The following is a 17,943-nucleotide window of genomic DNA, read 5'->3' as shown; positions in this document are numbered from 1 at the left end:
CGGAGGAAGGGGTTTGTGCAGAAGTGACTGAGGCCGTAGCCGTGAGAATGGGGGGGCGGGGGGCTCCTGCAATGACCTCTCCCTTGGCCAGGGGTGGGGCAGCCACTAGTCCATCCTGGCCCATGAGACGCCAGGAGCTGGGCCTAGCTCAGGCTGTCAGCCATGGATGCTGGCTGAGCCTGACCCAGGAACAGGAGAGGAAAAGGAAAGGAAAAATCACTCCTGCCAGGGAGCAAGCGCAGTCAGAGTTGGCTGGCACCTCGCAGGTTAATTGTGAGAGCAGCCGATTCCCTTATTGACAGGGTAGCTTGAAAAATGCTGAGGCAGGACATCCGTTACACAGAGTGTCAGAGCAGGAGCCCACACTCCCAGCTCTGCCATGCACACTCTCGCTCTCCCCGCCACACGTTCCCCTCCCTTCCCCGCCAGCCCGTCCAGCCCCCCACAACAAACCTGGCAACTTGGCCCCCAGTCCTTCAGCCTGGCTCCTCGCCTCTGATTGGCCTCGCGCTCCCAGCCTGAGTCCAGCAGCCCCTGCACTCCCAGCCAGCTGTACTCTACCTCCGCAGGAGGAACAGGTCCAGCCTCGCTCGCTTTTTCTCTCTTCCTTTTTCTCCTAAGGACACCCAAGAGGATTTATTTTTGGTCCCTCCCCCTGTTTTTAATATCGAATCAGCTCCCCTCACCCCCACCCTTCCTCTCTCTGTGACTCGTGCTTGGGATCTGGGGGCTCGCTCCTTTTCCCTTCCCAAGTTGGAATCCTTTCTCCGACCCTCGCACCACGAGCAGCTGAGCACCAGCACGATGGACACTGATGGCCAGCTCTGACGTGCATGGCGGCCTGTGGCGAGTGACCGCGCTGTGCCGGCGAGGGACCCGAGCCGATAGGGCACTGCTGCCAAGCCACCCACCAGCACAAAGCCCAGAGAAATCCCGGGGACAGAGACTGCGAGGGAGCACAGTGCGGGGCACCTCAGCCAGCTGCACGGGGAGCGGAAGGGGAACCCCACACCCTCTCATTGCGCTGCTAGGCCAGCTCACCCGATTGCTCCTCTCTGGTGCTGCGTATCCCCGCTGCCGACATGATGATGTATTTCTGGGTAGGTACCAAACACAGGATTTTCCCCTTTCTTGGCTGGGGGCTGGGGGCTGGTTTGTTTTACAGTGTGCTTGCTTCCAGCTTCTGGAGCTCTGCTGCCTGCCAGGGAAACGCTTTCTTCTTCCAGCAGAGATCTCTCTGATTCCTGGCTTCCATACAGCCAGAGGGGATCAGGTGTTTGCCTGCTGGAGACAGGCCCCCAGGAGCAAGGAGATGGGTGCTGTCTTCCCCCTCCCAGAAAGGGCAACTTGAGCAGGGCAGGGCAGGGCTTCCTGGATTGAATTCAACTAGTGAAAGGCATGGTGACCCCTCCCTACTCCCTTCTAGGAAAGCTTTCTGGACAAACCCTGACCCAAAGTTCTGCCTCTTCCTGCATCTGCCCTCTCTGAGCCCCAGGCTCACTGGGAGATTTCTATAGCACAGCCCTAGGGGATCTTAGTCTCAGAGCTGTTCTCTAGAGAGCTCTCAGCAGATCACCAGGTGACAGGCCAGGGGAGCAGGAGGTCCTGCTCAGAGGCATATTCCCTCCACTAGGAAATCTTTCTGCACCTGATCCACCCAATCTCCCCTCACATCACTCTCTGGAAGAGGAGTGGAGGACAGTTAGCAGAAGCAGCAAATCTTTGGCTGCTCAAGAGAAGTTGCTTTGTTGTTTGGTTTGCTTTGCCCAGAAGAGGCTTGTGCTGTACGTGAAATGCCAGAAGCACTTACCCAGGGGTGGAACCCTAGAGAACGTGGCCCAAGGTGGGAGTGTCGTGGAGAAAGGGGCATCTGCTACTGCTCATTCGGCCTGGCGCTGGGAAATTCCTCCTTCGTCTCTGTACCCAGCACATCTGAGTTTCCTATGCTCCTTTCAAAGAGCTCAGATTGACTTGCAGCAAGTCCTGCTGGAAATAAGGAAAGAGGCCTCTCAGTTATGAGTCCGTGGTATTCAGGCAGCAGCCCAGCGAGCAGCTGCAGGGACGTGGACAAGGCCTTGTCCTCAGTACCTTGGACAAGTGACTTTAAATGTAGCTTGTCCAATAGAGCACAAAGGAGGGGCATGTGAACAGTGGGAGCAGGTATTGAAAGGGCATGTGAACTGACCTGTAAGCACCGTCACTGGGGGCTTCAAGGCCAGACAGCCAGAGGTTAAAGCCAGGGCAGTCTAGCCAGATTCAGGAGAGAATGAAGTGACAAGATGAAGAAGCAAATGGGCTTGAGACAAGAGCAGCAGACAGCATTCTTGTGGTCTGCCAGGACCACCCTTCTCCAGGAATGCCATGCACTTACCTGAGGGTGTGGGGTCTCTGGGAGCTCAGTGGGGTGTCACCTGGCTTTTTACACTGGCTTCTCCCTCTTTCAGGGCAGGTCTACACTACGGCCTAAGTCGATCTAACTTACATCACTCAGGGGTGTGAAAAAGCTGCCCCCCGAGCAACGCACGTTTTGCACTGTCCACAATGGCGCTATGTTGGCAGGAAACACTCTCCTGCTGACACAGCTTCCACTTCTCACCAAGGTCGAGCAATTATGCTGACAGGAGAGCGCTCTCCCGTCGACATAGCGGGTCTTCACCAGACGTGCTACAGCAGCGATGCAGCTGCGCCAGTGTAGCGCTGTAGTGTAGACTTGCCCTGAGTCTGCCGCTCAGATTTCCCATGAGATAGGGCTGTCAGGTGGCGGAGGGCAGGGGGTTCTTGGCTCTCTGGGCGTAACTTCCTGCTTATTTCACATGGTATAATTGGCTATGGCTAGTGCTTCCTTCCCACCCCCACTCCCCACCTTATTATTTTTAGAAGCGCCAGCATCCCAGCCCGAGGGCTCTGCAAAGGGTATTTAGCTCAGCCAGGGTCCCAGTGCACTGCTCTGCATAGTGGTGGCATTGGGAACAGGCTCACTGGCCATGCTCTGGGTGCTGTCACCCTTTGTGCCAATCCTGATCTCTCTGGGCTGCAGTGAGCCAGGGCACCTGTTCTCCAGGATGATTTAAGCCATTTTAAGTAGTAGGGGGCAGATTCTTTTAATCTCACCCCTGTGAATGGGGGGTCTGCACATCAAGCTGAGGGCGAGTCCCAGCTCGAGGAGACATATTCGCACGAGCTCGACGAAAACCGTAGGTGCAGTGGCGCAAGGGGCAGGACAGCCAGCCACCCTGAGGCCTAGGCTCTTTGACAGCTACGGACTCAGGGCGGCTGCCTCTCCCATACTTGTGCTGCCATGGCTGCATCCTGGCTTTGGCTCACCAGTTCCATGAGAGCTAGCACAGAGATGTCTCCTGGAGCTGGGCTCACCCCAGCTCAAAGTCAGGCATGCCCTCGTGGGCTGACATTCCATGCAGACTCTCATGTTACTGGGCTCAGGTGCTGTTTAGGGAGAGAGTGTAAGGAAAATGCGAAGACATGATTGAAAGAACATAACAGAGAGGAGAAAAGAAAACAACGGCAGCGAGAGACTGTGACACATGGCACAGCAAGGGGGAGATGGGATAATAGATATAAATGGTCTCCGTGACTGTGCAGGGCAAGCACCTGCGTAACTGAGCAGAACCTGCTCCAGAGAATGCTACTCTAGAAGCCCTCTCTTAGCAGTCTCCCCAGTTATTGCCCTGCCTCTGAGTCTGTCTTCCTGGGGAGGCTTAGAGAGGCGGTTATGGCAAAGTCCTTGTCTCTTTCAGTTTGGGTCTGGTCCTAAACCAGTCCGGCCAGTGTTTGCAAAATACAGCAGCTAAACCTGCCCGTGTCCAGAGGCCAGGCAGCTCTGGGGCTCTCCCCACTGCCTTGCTCTGGGGCTCTCCTGAGTGGCTAGTGAAGGGGGTGCCCATCTCTGCTGTGGACTCTGGCCCAGGGTAAGCGTTCAGCAGACATTTGTGGTGTTTTCCAGCGACTTTTTTGCTTTCACAGCCCCAGAAAGAAACGAGACCCACAGCCCCTCAATGAGGTAGGCCAGCAGGGGCTCACTCCATTTGGAAGCAGTCTGTAGATTGGGGTTCCCCACTCCCACCCTGCTGCAGGCTTCCAGAATTATGGAGAGGGCACTAGGGCAGCTGAAGGGAGGAGGTGGAGGAAAGGCGCTCGGGAGAGGGGGGGCTAGTGTGAATTTAGGCTTTCTCAGGGAAGCAGCTTTTGGTCTGAAGGTGCTTTGCTTTCTGAAGTCTTCGTGCAGCCCCTTTCGGAGGGCCAGGAGCCCCTTTCTGTCAGGGTTTAAATTCTGCACAGGACTCGGGGGATTCCCAGCACTCACTCGTGTCTCTGCTCCAAACGCCTGACTGACACTTAGTCAAGGCCAGGAGGCCACAGCTGGGATGGGAGGTTCCTGAGTGCGGCTGTCCGAGGAGGGGCATAGTGCATTTGGAGAATGTGTTTCTGAGGGGGAAGCTGTGGGCTAGCTGGGTTGGGGTAAAGGGGCCTTGATTTAGGATGAGATTTGGTGCAGCTAGGGGAGCAAACCACATGGATACAGGGCAGGGTTGCAGTGGGTGTCTGAGCAGCAACTCCATAGGCCCCAGGTAGAGTTTTGTAGAGCCCTGTGTGCAGCCCCAGGGCTGTAGAGCGGGGCTCAGGGCGTAGCGCTTTGGCTCTCCTGACTCCTAACCCCCAACTCTAACCAGGAAACAGTTCTTTCTCCCTGCTCGGGGATCTCTGTCCTCCCAGTAACACCTAGCACAGCACAGGCAGCTCTCTGCTGGCCAGGGCTGGCTCCAGGCACCAGGCAACTAAGCACATGCTTGGGGCGGCACCTGGTAAGGGGCGGCCAATCTTGGGGTGGAGGGGGGCAGCGCGGCGCGGCATTCTGCGGGGGGGGGGGCGCTCTGGTGGCACGGTGCTCGGTGGGGGGTGCTTTGGCGGCACAGCGCTCAGAGGAGGGGCGGCACGGGGCGCAGCGCTCAGGGAGGGGTTCTGGCGGCGCTTGGGGGGGTGGCGCAGGGCGTGGCGCTCCGGGGGGGGGTTCCGGCGGCGCGGCGCTCGGCAGGGGGGCAGCGCGGGGCGTGGCGCTCAGGGAGGGATTCCGGCGGTGCTTGGCAGGGGGGTGGCGCAGGGCGTGGCGCTCGGTGGGGGTTCCGGCGGCACTCGGCGGAGGGGGCTCGGTGGGGCGGCGCTTTTTTTTGCTGCTTGGGGCAGCAAAAAAGTTAGAGCTGGCCCTGCTGCTGGCTCTGCCAGAGAGTCTGGGGGGAGATGGGCCTCGGCTCCTAGGAGGAGGATTGGTCTCCCCAGGCTGTGCAGAAGGACTCTCAGCTCCCAAGGGCAATGAGGTAATAGCTTGAGTGTCGTGCCCACGGCAGGAGTTTCTCAGTCTCCACAGTGTAGGGGTTTGGTTTCCTCCTGCGGCTGGCGTTGTGGTCACTGTTGGCAGCGCTGCAGGGAAAGTCTGCAGTGGCAGCTACCAGCGGGCAGCTCAGTAATTGACACCACAACAGGCTGGGATGCCAAAGCAAAACGCCTTCAAATTAGCAGTGATTGCAGGAGAAATGAAGAGCGTGGGGGGCGAATGAAAGGAGGGTTTCTATAAATATTATGATTTTTAAAGTTTGCCCTGGAGTCCTAGAAGCTCTTTAAACGCTAATATCCTGTCTGTGCATTTAAAAAGCCTTATAATGAGGATTTAGTGTCGCCTTTTGGAGCTCCTCCTGCCTCGTGTTTCCATGCGCTCACATGCCACCTGTCTTCTGTCCTGATTGGCTTTCCTGCCTGGGCTAAGCCATGTGACTGGCATCATCTCCCACACACAGGGATGTGCCAGCCCCCTTTTCACTCTCCCGCTGACTCAGCAGCCCTTTCCCCCCATCCTGACTTTTGGGTGATAACTGAGTCTCATGCAAAAACACTCAGGCCTAAAATTTCCAAAATTGCACCCGATTTTGGGAACCTTCTTTTCTTGGAGCCCAAGTTGAGACCCCAGAGGCCTGTTTTTCAGAGAGGCGGAGCACTCACAGCACTCCAGCAGGGTGGAGTTGTGGAGACTCACCATTTCTGAAAATTGGCTGTTAGGGCCAACTTCTCCCTTACCCTTACCCGTCATTCACCCAGTGCAAAGTGTGTGGAGTGCATGGAAAATGCCACCATTCTGGTTCAGTGGCGTTTTACCTCCCTTGGGGCTGATGTCAATGAAGTTCACAAGGTGCACGGCCATAGAGGAAGGCCCATGGCGTCTTGCCCAGAACCAGGGGAATTATCTGCCTTAAAGTCTGAAAAAGAATCAGTCCAGAAACTCCCCAGAAAAACTCGAGTCAGGTGTTTATTGCCAGGAACTTTTGTCACCTGCTTTTGTTTGTGTCGCCACTTTCATACAAACTCCCCAATCCTCAGCACAGAGAGAGCAGCGATGCCTTCAGCTGAGCTTTGGGCTGGTGATGAAAAGCTGCCGGGGTGAGAGGGACAGGGAGCTGCAGACAAGAAAGCTCTGGTGCTGGGTGTAGGGAGATTGTGAGGAGACGCAGAGAGGGGGCCACCGCTAGACAAGTGACAAGGGGAGGGAAGAGGCATAGAGTGCAGTAGGGACAGCTCCACCTCCCCTGGGAGCCCATCTCCGGGTCAGAGAGAGTGCAGACTCCATGGCCCGTGCACTCTGCTCAGACTGCCAGTTGTGACGGTGGGTTTGCAATGTGGGCACCAAGTGACTCTCGAGGTTTGGCCGCTGCCCAGCAGGGATGGGTTTGAACAGACAGCCAAGGAGTGACACGTTCCATAGTCCAGTCCCAACCCCCTGAGCCCTCTGTTTTGCCATTTGCTGTCTGACCTCTTCACCGAACGCCCCCCATCAGCAGAGAACTTGCAGAAGGATCCTGGGGTTTACTAGAACTAGTTACCAGATTGTCGCTCTGCGGAAGGTTTCCTGTAGTGCTGATCCCCAGATGGAATCTGCCGGTGGGAGAGCCAGTGCTGCGTGGGAGGAGACGTGAGCACAGTGCAGCAGCTTTTTCAAGGGAGAAGCCATGCCTGGGTGATGCTGGTGTATGGTGGTGTCAAGTCCACCCCTTTACTAAGCTCCACGAGCTCCGGAGCCCCATCCCATCTTCTCCCAGGGGGTGGTTGTTAGGCATAATACTGAAACCAAGGGCTGGTGTTGCTGAGGCATTTTGGATTTCCTTAAGCTGCCGGGGAAGGGCCTGCTGATGCCTCTGGCAGATGGGAAGACACTGCACTGCTGAGTTGCTTCATTATCTGCATGCTTAGCTCCGTGGCGAAGGGCTGGTGGGGGAAGGAGAGAGTGATCTGCCCCAGTGACCAGCGCATTCACACGCCCTGTTGGGCCATCAGAAAGATGCTCTGAACTTTCTCACCATCACTTCTGTGGCTTCTGCATTGACATTTCATCGGCGGTGTCTTGGCTTTTCCCAGTAGGAAATACTGCAGAGTAGCGGCTCTCAACCTTTCAGACGACTGTACCCCTTTCAGGAGGCTGAGTTGTCTTGCCTACCCCCAAGTTACACCTCACTTAAAAACTACTTGCTTACAAAATCAGACATCAAAATACAAAAGTGTCACAGCGCACTATTACTGACAAATTGCTGACTTTCTCATTTTTACCATATAGTTATAAAATAAATCAATTGGAACATAAATATTGTACTTACATTTCAGTGTATAGTATATAGAGCAGTATAAACAAGTCATTGTCCGTATGAAATTTTAGTTTGTACTGACTTTGCTAGTGCTTTTTATGTAGCCTGTTGTAAAATTAGGCAAATATCTGGATGAGTTGATGGACCCTCGGAAGACCTGTGCATATCCCCAAGGGCATTTGTACTCCTGGTTGAGAACAGCTGCTGCAGAGTCTGAGATTGGAGCCCAGGCAGAGGGGAACCAGAGAGGGAGGGGTCAGAGCCCTGGCTTGGGGAACTGCTCCTTGTGACACTGCAGCTGTTCACCTGTGGAAGGCCCTGCCCTGTGCTGCTCCCCTGGCGCTGGGAGACGGAGTCATTCCCGAGCATCGGTTCTGTCCTGGTTCCACTGCCTGTGTGTTCAATCTCATTAAATCCACGGTGTCGAATTGTCATTTCCTATAAATATTGTGTTGAATGAAGGGGCTTCAGGAAGGATTGTATTGATTGAAGGAGAAAAGCCAGGGATTCTCGCTGGCACCAGGGCAGGGCCATGCCTGCTCTACTTAATTAAAAGTGTAAATTGGGTGAGATCCTGAGTATCCAGCACCCACTCTGCAGAGGCCAGGAGCCCAGGGCTAGGGCCAAGAGAGTCTCATTGCCTCCTGGTTTTGGCCCATGTGATTCACATGCAGCATCTCCTCTTCACTAGCTCCTGGCTCTTGGGGCCTCAGTGGGGGCAACTGGGGAGTCTCATTCTGTGGTGAGAATGTGGCATATATTCCTAGCCGCAATTGGTGGGATGAAGGTGGTGAATTTTCAGTAGGTCCTGGCCTGTTACAGGGCATGTAGGTTTTTTGACACATACACCCCCCCCCTTCCCCTGCAGAATAATGGGCTCTGAAGAGACTTGATTGCTCTGCTGTCTCCTGAGCCCGCAGCAGCATGAGTTGGGGGCTGGCTTCCCTCTGATGGCCCAGGTTCCTTCCTCACTATTGGACATTCCACACAGGAGAAGCCCCAAATCCCTTCCCCCGTGACACGCTGCATTTGGGAGAGTCACTTCCTTATTACAAAGTGACTACATTGCTGGGTCTGGATATGGAGTGAGCACCTCTCGTATCTTGGCGGCTGCTAGCCTCTCTCCAGCCCAGCTCAGCAGTTGGGTTTCCAGCCCATATTCTACCAGAGATGTCCCCAACTTGGTCGTCAGGGCAGTCAGGCAGGGGCCAAAAGGGCTGTGGAGACAGAATTCCCCCCCGCAGCCAGGGCTAGCACAAAGGGCTGAAACCCCCAGCAGGGCTCTCTGGCTGGAGGAGCAGGTGTTGGTGGAAGAGAGGCATTCTCTGGGATGAGAGGCTTGCTGTGAAGGGGGGCAGGGGCTGGTGGTTTTGTGGCTGTTGATGCGTTAGAAGGAGAGAGCAGTTATCTATCTGCATATTAGCTGCTTGTGTTGGCAGGTGGGTATCTTGGATTCCACGAGGCTCCTGTTTCTGATCTCTGCCCTTGCCTTTGGCTGTTTGGGATCATTGGTTCCCATGCTGGAAGACTGAAAACTTAATTATCCCAAGGCAAGAGGGTGAAAGCACATGGCTGTTTCCTGCGGGGTGGGGCTGGTTTGCTGCTGTGCACGGCTGTTTTGGGTGATGAGGATCTGGCAGAGAGTGCAGACTCTGTTGCAGTGGGGCAAGGTGTGGATGGCAGCCCAGGTTAACATTTTAGGGTTTTGAACCCTATGATGGTTCCTGGGGTACCCAGGACTGGGAGTCATCTTGTTACCCCTCGGCCTCCTCTGCTTGTGCTTAGCTGGGTGTCAGCTTCCTGATGGCACCAGCCTGTCAGCCGCCCAAACAACTTCCTCTGGGCATTGCCATCCCTTACTTTTCCTTGCAGGTTAACAATAGGGGCACCCCTGTCCTGCGCCCCCTTGAAGCATTCCCCAGCCCCATCTCCACTGAACCCTGACAGAACTACCTGGCCTGCTGTCCCCTAGGGAACAGGGTACACACCAGCTTGTACGGTTCAAGTCAGGATCAGCACTTGGCTTACCACCATAGCACTGAGCTAGAGTTATAGTGACCACAAGAATACGTTTATTATCAAAGATTCAAGAGATCGTGAGTAAGGAGAATGGAAACAAAAAGTTACATGTAAACCGAAATTCTGATATACTTCCTAGAGACTGAACTTAACAAGCTAGCCTCCTGTCTAAAGAAGTTTGTCTCACCCATGTGTCCTTTGCAGTGTTTCAACCATGCTGGTTGTGATTCTCTTTTTATGAATGCAGTCATACGGCCCCATTACTTCCTAGGTGCAGGGTAAAGTGGTGTCTTCCTTGCCTTCTCCTTATATCTCCCAAAGTCCATTGTCTGTACCCAGATTCAGGATACCCTCCCCCCATGGCTTATTCTCTGGTGCGCTGCCTCCCTTTCGATTTCACACTCCTCCCCTTCACTTTGTATTTAAATGGGATTTACCTGATGTTGTCTTAATTTACATGCTGACAGAGATGGGTGAATAAACATGTTTTGTCTGACAGAAAACCTGTTTGTCACCTCTGCCTGGACGCAGCCTTTGGGACATATTCCCTGTATACATGTGTAACTCCATCCTTGGTGTCTGTGCATGCGTTTCACAACCTTGGTACCAAGCAGTGTGACCTCACATGACATTCTTTGGTGGACCAGAAGATACATCCCAGGATCAGTTGGCCTCACAATGTGTTTAACGTTGGATTCTTTGTGAGGGTTTCGGCATTAGCCCAGGATCGCACTTTGGGAGCAAACTCCCTCAGAGGCCCAAGCCTACGCTGCTAAATGGGCCTTCCCTCCCAATAGAAAACTTTTGCTGCCCACCGCCATGGGAAATCCCCATTTGGGACGGCTGCAGTGCAAGGCGAACTCCCTCGGCAGCTGTCAGAAACTCAGAGGGCATACACTGGATTGGGACAAAGGCCCTAAGGCTGCTTCCTTCTCTCTGCACTAAGGGGCTCTTTGGGTGAGAGGCATGGGCTGCACAGTGTTTAGGTAACAGGCATGGAGGGAAAATTCATGGAGACTGCTCTCCAGAGTTTCACAAAAGGCCTTGGGCCCAGGCAGTCCCCTCTTACTTTTCAGTGTGGGAGTGCTGTGCCCAGTTCCCCTAGCATAGCAGGTGTTGTGCCCCCAGGTTGTCTGGACCCTGGTGCTGGGCCTGGAATGGGAGCAGGGATGGATTGCAAGGGCAAAGTTGGTGCTGAGGCAGTGCCTGTAGAGTGCCCAGGGCAGAGCAGGTGCAGGTGTTGTGCCCACTGGGTACTAATGGGAATTTTTAGCACTAACCTGCATGTACCTGTATTTATTTTGCATTTGTACCAGCAGAAGTCAGGGCATTTTGGCTGCGCATGTCAGTAAGACTTTTACTGTAACATAAACATTAACTTGCTTTTGGTGGTTCTATGCAGAGGGGGCAGCTGCCATAGACTCAGAGGAGGGGGAAGAACTGTGCTAATTGCCCCTTGCCCACTCAGACATCCCAGTGAAGGGTCCCTAAAACTCTTCTGGGTCTGGCCACACAGAGCTAGACACCTGCCCCTTCGTGGAGAGAGAGCATGAATCCTTGCAGCCCATCACCCCTTTCTCTGATGCCCTGGATTGTGTGTAGTTGGCCCTGAAAAACTGTTGAATGGTTTGAGACTGGGAGCACCAAGAAGCAGCCAGAGCATCTGTCTGAAATGCATCCTCGCCCCTAGCTTTGTGATAATGGGGGAGAGAGAGAGTTATTTTTTCTCTCCTTTGGATTGCCCCAGTGTGTGAATCTCTGTGGGGTCCCAGCAAAGTAGCCATTATGCTGGGAAAGATCTGAGAGGCTTGTGTTTAATATTTCAAAAGAAAATAAAAGCAAGTTCATGGAAATGACAAATTTCAAGATTTTGATCCAGCTCCCCAGAATCAAAGGTCTTTGGAGGAGGGCAGGGCAGGCCCGACATAGCAGGGGAGCTGCCGGTCAGGATTGAGGGGCAGAACTGTGTGAAGAACCTTGCCTGACTAGCATCTGGCTTTAGCAAGCAGCACCGTTCGTGCATTTAATTTAATAAGGTTTCTAACTGTACCCCATATCCTTCAGAGCCCCTGGGGGATGGAGTGGGGAATTGGTCCTCGCCACAAGATAGAGGTTTGCTTTACAAACTGAATACCGACAAATCCGAGTTGTTGATGGCTGCTTCCTGACACAACTGTCTGGGGCACCTCTTACTCCTTTACTGGGTCACACAGGGTTTGTCTACACAGTAGCCGAATGGTGTGGTTCCCAGCGTGGGTAGAGAAACACATGGTCTTAGCTCCCTAAAACCAGCAGTGTGGCTGCAGCAACCCGTGTGGCAGCTCAGGCGAGGTGCCCGAGTAGAATCCCACCCAAGCCCCCTGGCACGTACTCAGCCAGCTGGATCCACTGCCTAGGCCACTGTGGCCACACTGCTAGGATAGTTGTTAGTGCCTAGATTTTGTAGGCATATGCTCCCTAGTAAAACCAACCCCCCATGGCCCAGCAAAGAAATCTCTCCAGTTCCAAGTGTTCCTGCCTAGACCTAGCTCTCAAGGGCTACTCTCCACGTGGAGCAATTCCAGAATAGCTGCTCTTCATTAACTGTTTCTGATCAACTCCATGTGTGGATGCTCTTATTGCGGATTAGTTTCACATGTAGACAGGCCCTGAGATACTGCATGTGCCCTGGCTTCTCTGAATAAGGTGAAGGTGAGTTGGCAGGGGCAGGTTTGCAAAACTAAAGAATCTTCCAGGTTCAGCTTTACATGTGTCTTGAGACATTGGATGAGTCCCTTTAAATGTACCTTTGTCTGTGACAGAGCACTGGCAGCTCTGCCGTATTCTGTGGGGGTGTGTGTGTGTTTCTGTTTCCAGTCAGAATATCCCCAAACCCCAAGCCAGTTCAGGAGAGGGAAATATCTCCAAAAGCTCCCTTGCAATGTACAAGCCACTGTAAATGTGATGGTATTTTCGCTGGTTCCCATTAAACTTTCATGTGCTTTCCCTGCGTTCCTGCTCCCCTCTCTCCTGCTGCAGCTGCTGCCCCAGCCCCAGATGTTTGCAGCAGACTGCAGGCGCCTCCTTTCTGCTCATTCCATGAGGTCACAATCCAGTGCTGGTAACATCACGGCTACTTCCACGTGGTGACACTGATATTGGATTGTGACCTCACTGAATGAAGCAGGCATCGGGAGGAGGGGCCAGAGGCAAAGGGGGAACCTGCAGCTGGATGCCGATATCTGGGTCAGCAGGAGTGAGTGGGCTGGAATGCAGGGAAGCAGCAGAAAAGTTGCCTGTGAATGTTAGTAAAATCTTCTGGGTATTTCTAGAGTTGGCTGGAGAGTGCCAGTGGCTTGCTCAGCCGCTGGGAGCCACAGGCACAGAGGAAGGAAGGAAGGGAACAGGGATGAGTCTTGATCGGAAGCAAAGGGGGCCTGGCTCTGAGTGGAAGGATGGTCCTGCTCCTGCAGAGACAGGGGCATCATGCACAACAGGGAATGCAGAATCCCACACTTCGCCCCCTATCCAGCAGCTTTGAAAGGCTCAGTGTCTCAAGACACCATGTCGCTTTCATCCCTTCCCTCTCCCCACCATCCAAATATTCCTCTACTCAGGCACTTTACTAGAATGCAACCCCCTTCCCCCCAAAACCAAAAATTGGCCACTGTGGGTGCAAGAGCCATCTCCTCTGCAGCTCCCGGGATGTGTTCCACATTCTCCCATTTTCCTGTCTCGGTGATTCTCCATCCCTGCTTAAACATTCTCATTGCCTCTGGATTTCTCTGTCAGACTGCTGCTCCTCTTTGTTATTTGGGGAAGCACTGGGATGAAAGGTGCTATGTAGCACAGAGAGCCTGTTACCACGGCAGGCTGTAAGGGCAGTGGTAGTGGACCCATGAGAGCAGGCACATTCCCCTGCAATAGTCGCCTTTTCCTCCAGTGTTTCCAACAGAACAAAAGCCCCTGGAGTAAGCCTGCTGTAATGGAAAGTTCAGCTTGCATCTGCTGGACATGTTGCCTAGAGCTAAGCACCTCCGGCTCCATCTCTGTCTCACTCAGAAAGCAGAAGGTACACCTGTCCCACTGCTGGCAATACAGCGCCCGTGCTGTGTTGTTCAAATGCATGCACTGTTGATTTCCTTTTCACAATGCCATGTGCATCAGTGGGCTTTCCCGCAGGCTTCAGACTAGACCCAGCCAGAGAAATTACAGCTCCTAGCTGCAGGCATTTCTCCTCTCTTCCCCAGCTGAAGCTTTCTGTCTCCTGAGGGTCATTCTCCAGGAGACACTTTCAGAGAGCGTGGAACACAGTGGTGCCGCTGTCCCGGCAGAGCGTGCCCACCAGCAAATGGCAAGGTGGGCCCAGAACTGGCTTCACCCAAGCCTCATGGAGCCTGTTCTCACAGGTATTCGGGAGGGACATACTAGATCCATTCCCCACATTGAGTCTGTAGACATAGTGCTTAGCACAGGGGAAACCCTGATAGCACTAGCTGGAGCCTTGCAGTGTAGACGGATGCTATACAAGATTCAGCCTCCCCAGGCTTTTCCACTGCTACGTAATGCTGCCCTGCAGCCCCCAGGTATTCCAGCCCTGAGCCCAGCCACACACAGCTCTGCCAACATCCCTTCCTCCTCCCCTGCAGCCCCCAGCTATTCCAGCCCTGAGCCCAGCCACACACAGCTCTGCCAAAGTCCCTTCCTCGCCTGCAGCCCCCAGGTATTCCAGCCCTGAGCCCAGCCACACACAGCTCTGCCAACATCCCTTCCTCGCCTGCAGCCCCCAGCTATTCCAGCCCTGAGCCCAGCCACACACAGCTCTGCCAAAGTCCCTTCCTCGCCTGCAGCCCCCAGGTATTCCAGCCCTGAGCCCAGCCACACACAGCTCTGCCAACGTCCCTTCCTCCTCCCCTGCAGCCCCCTGCTTTGCCAGTCCTGGACTTCCCACCCAGTTCTGCCGATGACCTTCCATCCTAACCTGTAGCCCTCATGCCCCTCCCCCCCCCGGCCAGTTTTCCCAGTGTCCCTCAGTCCCAGATTTCAGCTCCCACACCCCCTCTAGTCCATCCAAGACCCCCAGTGGGCGGGGGGGGGGTGCTCTGCAGCAGGGAGAGGAGGTGTGCCAGGGCTGGTAGGGTATGGGTTATGGAGCTCTCCTAGTGACTGTGTCTGTACCAGGCGGAAGAGGGAATTTCTCGCAGAATGTTTCCATTTCTCCCATTGACCGTGCAGCCAGTCAGTTCTTACTGTTCCCGGCCTGGCTCTGGTGTGTATCTCCAGAACCACGACTACCTCACTTGTGGGGGCAGCACATGGTTTCCTGATTGTGGGGTGGATTTTCTCTTTGTTCCCCCTCCCCCATCCCAGCATCCAGCTGGTAGATGAGGGGTGAGCAGGGCAGCACCATCTCCCCAGCCAGGCATGCAGGCTGGGTGCACAGCTTTGCAGCTGGTGTTGACAATAGCAAACAAGCCCTGTTGCTTTGTCTCCATGTTCCGTGCATACCCTAAGGCACCCTCCAGGAAGGTGGGGGGAGATAGATTCTTGGCTGAGTAGGGCTTCTTAGACAAAGTCCCTAGGTGGGTTGAGGGAAATGACCAAAGCCATGGAAATCCAAGGGAGTGTTTGGAAATGTGCCTGGCCTGGGTTTGAACCCAGATAACTGCTAATGCCCAGTAATTTACTGGAAGTGGGAATGCATTGCTGAGCGGCCCAGGCCTGAACAAACAGGGGTGTGGGCAGAGGCTGAATTCCTGGGCCAGGATCCTGGCTTCACTGCAGGAAGGAAGAGCCCCTTGGCAGGGCCAGCTTTAGGCCGATTCCCCGTAATCGAGCCCCGTGCCTAAGAGGGCCCCGCGCCTTGGGCTTACCCGGCAGTGGTCCATTCTGGCGGCATTTCGGCAGCGGGGGGCCACTCCGGGGTCTTCGGCGGCGGGGTGTCCTTCAGTGCCACGGAAACCACGGAGCGGACCCCCCGCTGCCGGAGACCCGGACCGCGGACTTGGGTCCCGCAGGTCCTAAAGCTGGTCCTGCCCCTTGGAGCACCCCCATCCCTGCCTAGTATCTGGCAGAGATAAGGAAGGGTCCCAGAGGACACTGCACTCTGATTCAGGTTTGTTCCACTCGAAAGCCAAGCCCAGCACTGAGTCCCTGAGTTACAGACTGGGTCAGAGCCACAGGCTCCCTGGAGCAGAATCCTGATACCAGGAGCCATGGATCCTACAGCCTGCCCACTGAGCAGCACTAGGGCAGCCTGTGGCTGAGGGGGTGGGGGTGGTACCGATAGCTCCCCCGGGGAAGAGGTATGAAGAACCAAGCCTCCCCTGCTGCTGGCCTGGCCAGGCACTACCTCCCTCAGGACGCTGCTGTCATTGCCATTGCTGTTACTGTTTAACCCCTGTGTCTGCCTGCTGGAGCCGAAGGAATACATCAGCAATCTATCCTGATTAGATGGGGATCCCTGGCCTCAGGAGGGGCTGCAGATGGGCAGCAGGCACAGGTAGAGAGCAGCATGAGCATATTGCACTGGAACTGGGGCTCAACCACTTTGTTTCCTTGTGTTCCTAAACTCTGGGCACCTGCGTCTCCCAATGCACCATGCCCAGCAACCCCGACCAACACGTCCTCCACTGCCAGCAGGACGGGCATGGGCTCTGCGGCTCTCACGCGCTCTCTGGGGCTCATCCGGGAGGATGGTGTATTTGCTTCTCTTGGAAGGCTCTGATCCCTGGAGTTTAAACTCATTGTAAGATAGGTCTGGGTTAGGGTTAGGACCCTGCACCGTTGGGATCTGATTAGACCTCACACCCAATTGTGCTGATCGGGGCAGAACAGCAGAGAGACATCATTTCCCAAAGTGATTAGTCGGTGCAGGGATTGTTTTGCCAGCAGAGCAAGGGAGACCCCTACTGCCAAGGAGACTTGGGCAGAGCAAAGGGAACTAGGACTGGGGCCGAGTAAGGACATCCTGCATTTCCGTGGGGAGCTTATTTGTGTGTGTTATTTGAGGGGGGCCCTGCTGTGCCGTCCCCTGGTCTGCCTTCGTACTCCCTCCACCTGCACTGTCTAGGCTGCAGTCGAAGGTGTGATTGCAGCTCAGGCAGGCATACGTGCACTAACTTTAATCTCGTTAGGACAGGTAGAGAGAGCAATAAAAGTGTGGCGTGCAGACCCTGGTCTGGGCTAGCAGCGTGAGTACATCCCCAGGGTCCTGGACGGGCTTGTACAGCCTGTGCCATTACCTTTTCACTGCTCTTTTTAGCCACGGCAGCTAGACTAATGCTATGGTGGGTCTGCCTACCCAAGCTGCAGTCACACCTCTAACTGCAGTGTAGACGTACCCGTACTGAGAGAGGGTTCCTCATCCCCTGTTCCCTGTGGAACATCAGCTGCACAGCTGTTTCCCAGGGGAGCAGGCTTGTGGCTCAGGACTACCGTCCCAGAAGCTCTTGTTAGCACACTGAGTTGGGAGAGCAGCAGACTCCAGCCCGAAGGGAGCTGAGAAACCTTTCCCCTCACCCCTGGCTGAGTGGTGTCATTGTTCCTGCTACCCTTGTTCCAGAGCAGCTCAGAGGTGAGTGCAGACCCCTTGACAGCCTTCACTGAATTTCTTTACATCTATGACTAACTACTGCTGCTCTTGTAATTCATGGATGCTGTAACTGTCGGGGCCCTGGAGTAGGCGAGGCATATGCTTTGCTGCCTGGAGGCTGCAGGGGCTGAAGTTAATGGGAGCGCCCCTGCTCCATCCCCATGTCTCTCTTTCGGAGATTCCTCCTTTGGGTTTTGATGTCTTCTGAGTTCTGAGTGCCCATCACTTCAGATTATTCCTGCCTCATGTTAGCTCTGCCAATGCGCCTTAGTCCTGCCCCACCCCACCCCCTGCTAATCCTGTGCAGGGTCCACATGCAGCTTGGCCCAGACTTCCCAGCCTGAACTACTCCGTTTTGTGCCTCTCATGGGTAGAGACTTTCGGCAATTTGTGCCCTTGTTTCGGGGTGTGTAAGAATGTCCAATAGAGAGAGCTGGGTGAAATCTTTCATTTGCAGCCTAATCACATTTGTTGCTGTGCATTCCATCTCCCCGTTCTGTCCAAGATGCATTTCTGGCCACCACCACCACAGCAGCTGAGCGCCTCACAAACTTTAATGTATTTGTCCCTCAGCCCCCTGTGCAGCAGAGCAGGGCATTTGTTCCTTGTTACAAGGAGGAGGGAGAAAAATTGTTACTCTTAACCTCTGAGGATAGGACAAGAAGCAATGGGCTTAAACTGCAGCAAGGGAGGTTTAGGTTGGACATTAGG

The 17,943-nt window shown here is 54.6% G+C and overlaps 1 protein-coding gene across 11 annotated transcripts in view; it reads left to right on the top strand.

The window, feature by feature from the left end:
* RBFOX3 (RNA binding fox-1 homolog 3) overlaps positions 1-17,943 on the top strand; it is a 333,267-nt gene that overhangs the window by 248,361 nt on the left and 66,963 nt on the right. For 6 of the 11 annotated variants that reach the window (XM_054048042.1, XM_054048041.1, XM_054048040.1 and 3 more), the window contains one exon: positions 622-1,100. The exons of 4 other annotated variants lie outside the window; for them this stretch is intronic. In XM_054048042.1, the coding sequence (XP_053904017.1) occupies positions 1,083-1,100 (18 nt within the window). In that variant the 5' untranslated portion in view covers positions 622-1,082. Of the gene's footprint in view, positions 1-422; positions 1,101-17,943 lie in introns of those variants that run through there. One more of the 11 variants, XM_054048043.1, reaches the window with a different exon arrangement.

Source organism: Malaclemys terrapin, chromosome 13 (genome assembly GCF_027887155.1).
Source record: "Malaclemys terrapin pileata isolate rMalTer1 chromosome 13, rMalTer1.hap1, whole genome shotgun sequence".
Taxonomy (NCBI): domain Eukaryota; kingdom Metazoa; phylum Chordata; order Testudines; family Emydidae; genus Malaclemys; species Malaclemys terrapin.
Note: the sequence above shows the minus strand (reverse complement) of the source record. Positions and strands in the feature narration are given on the sequence as shown.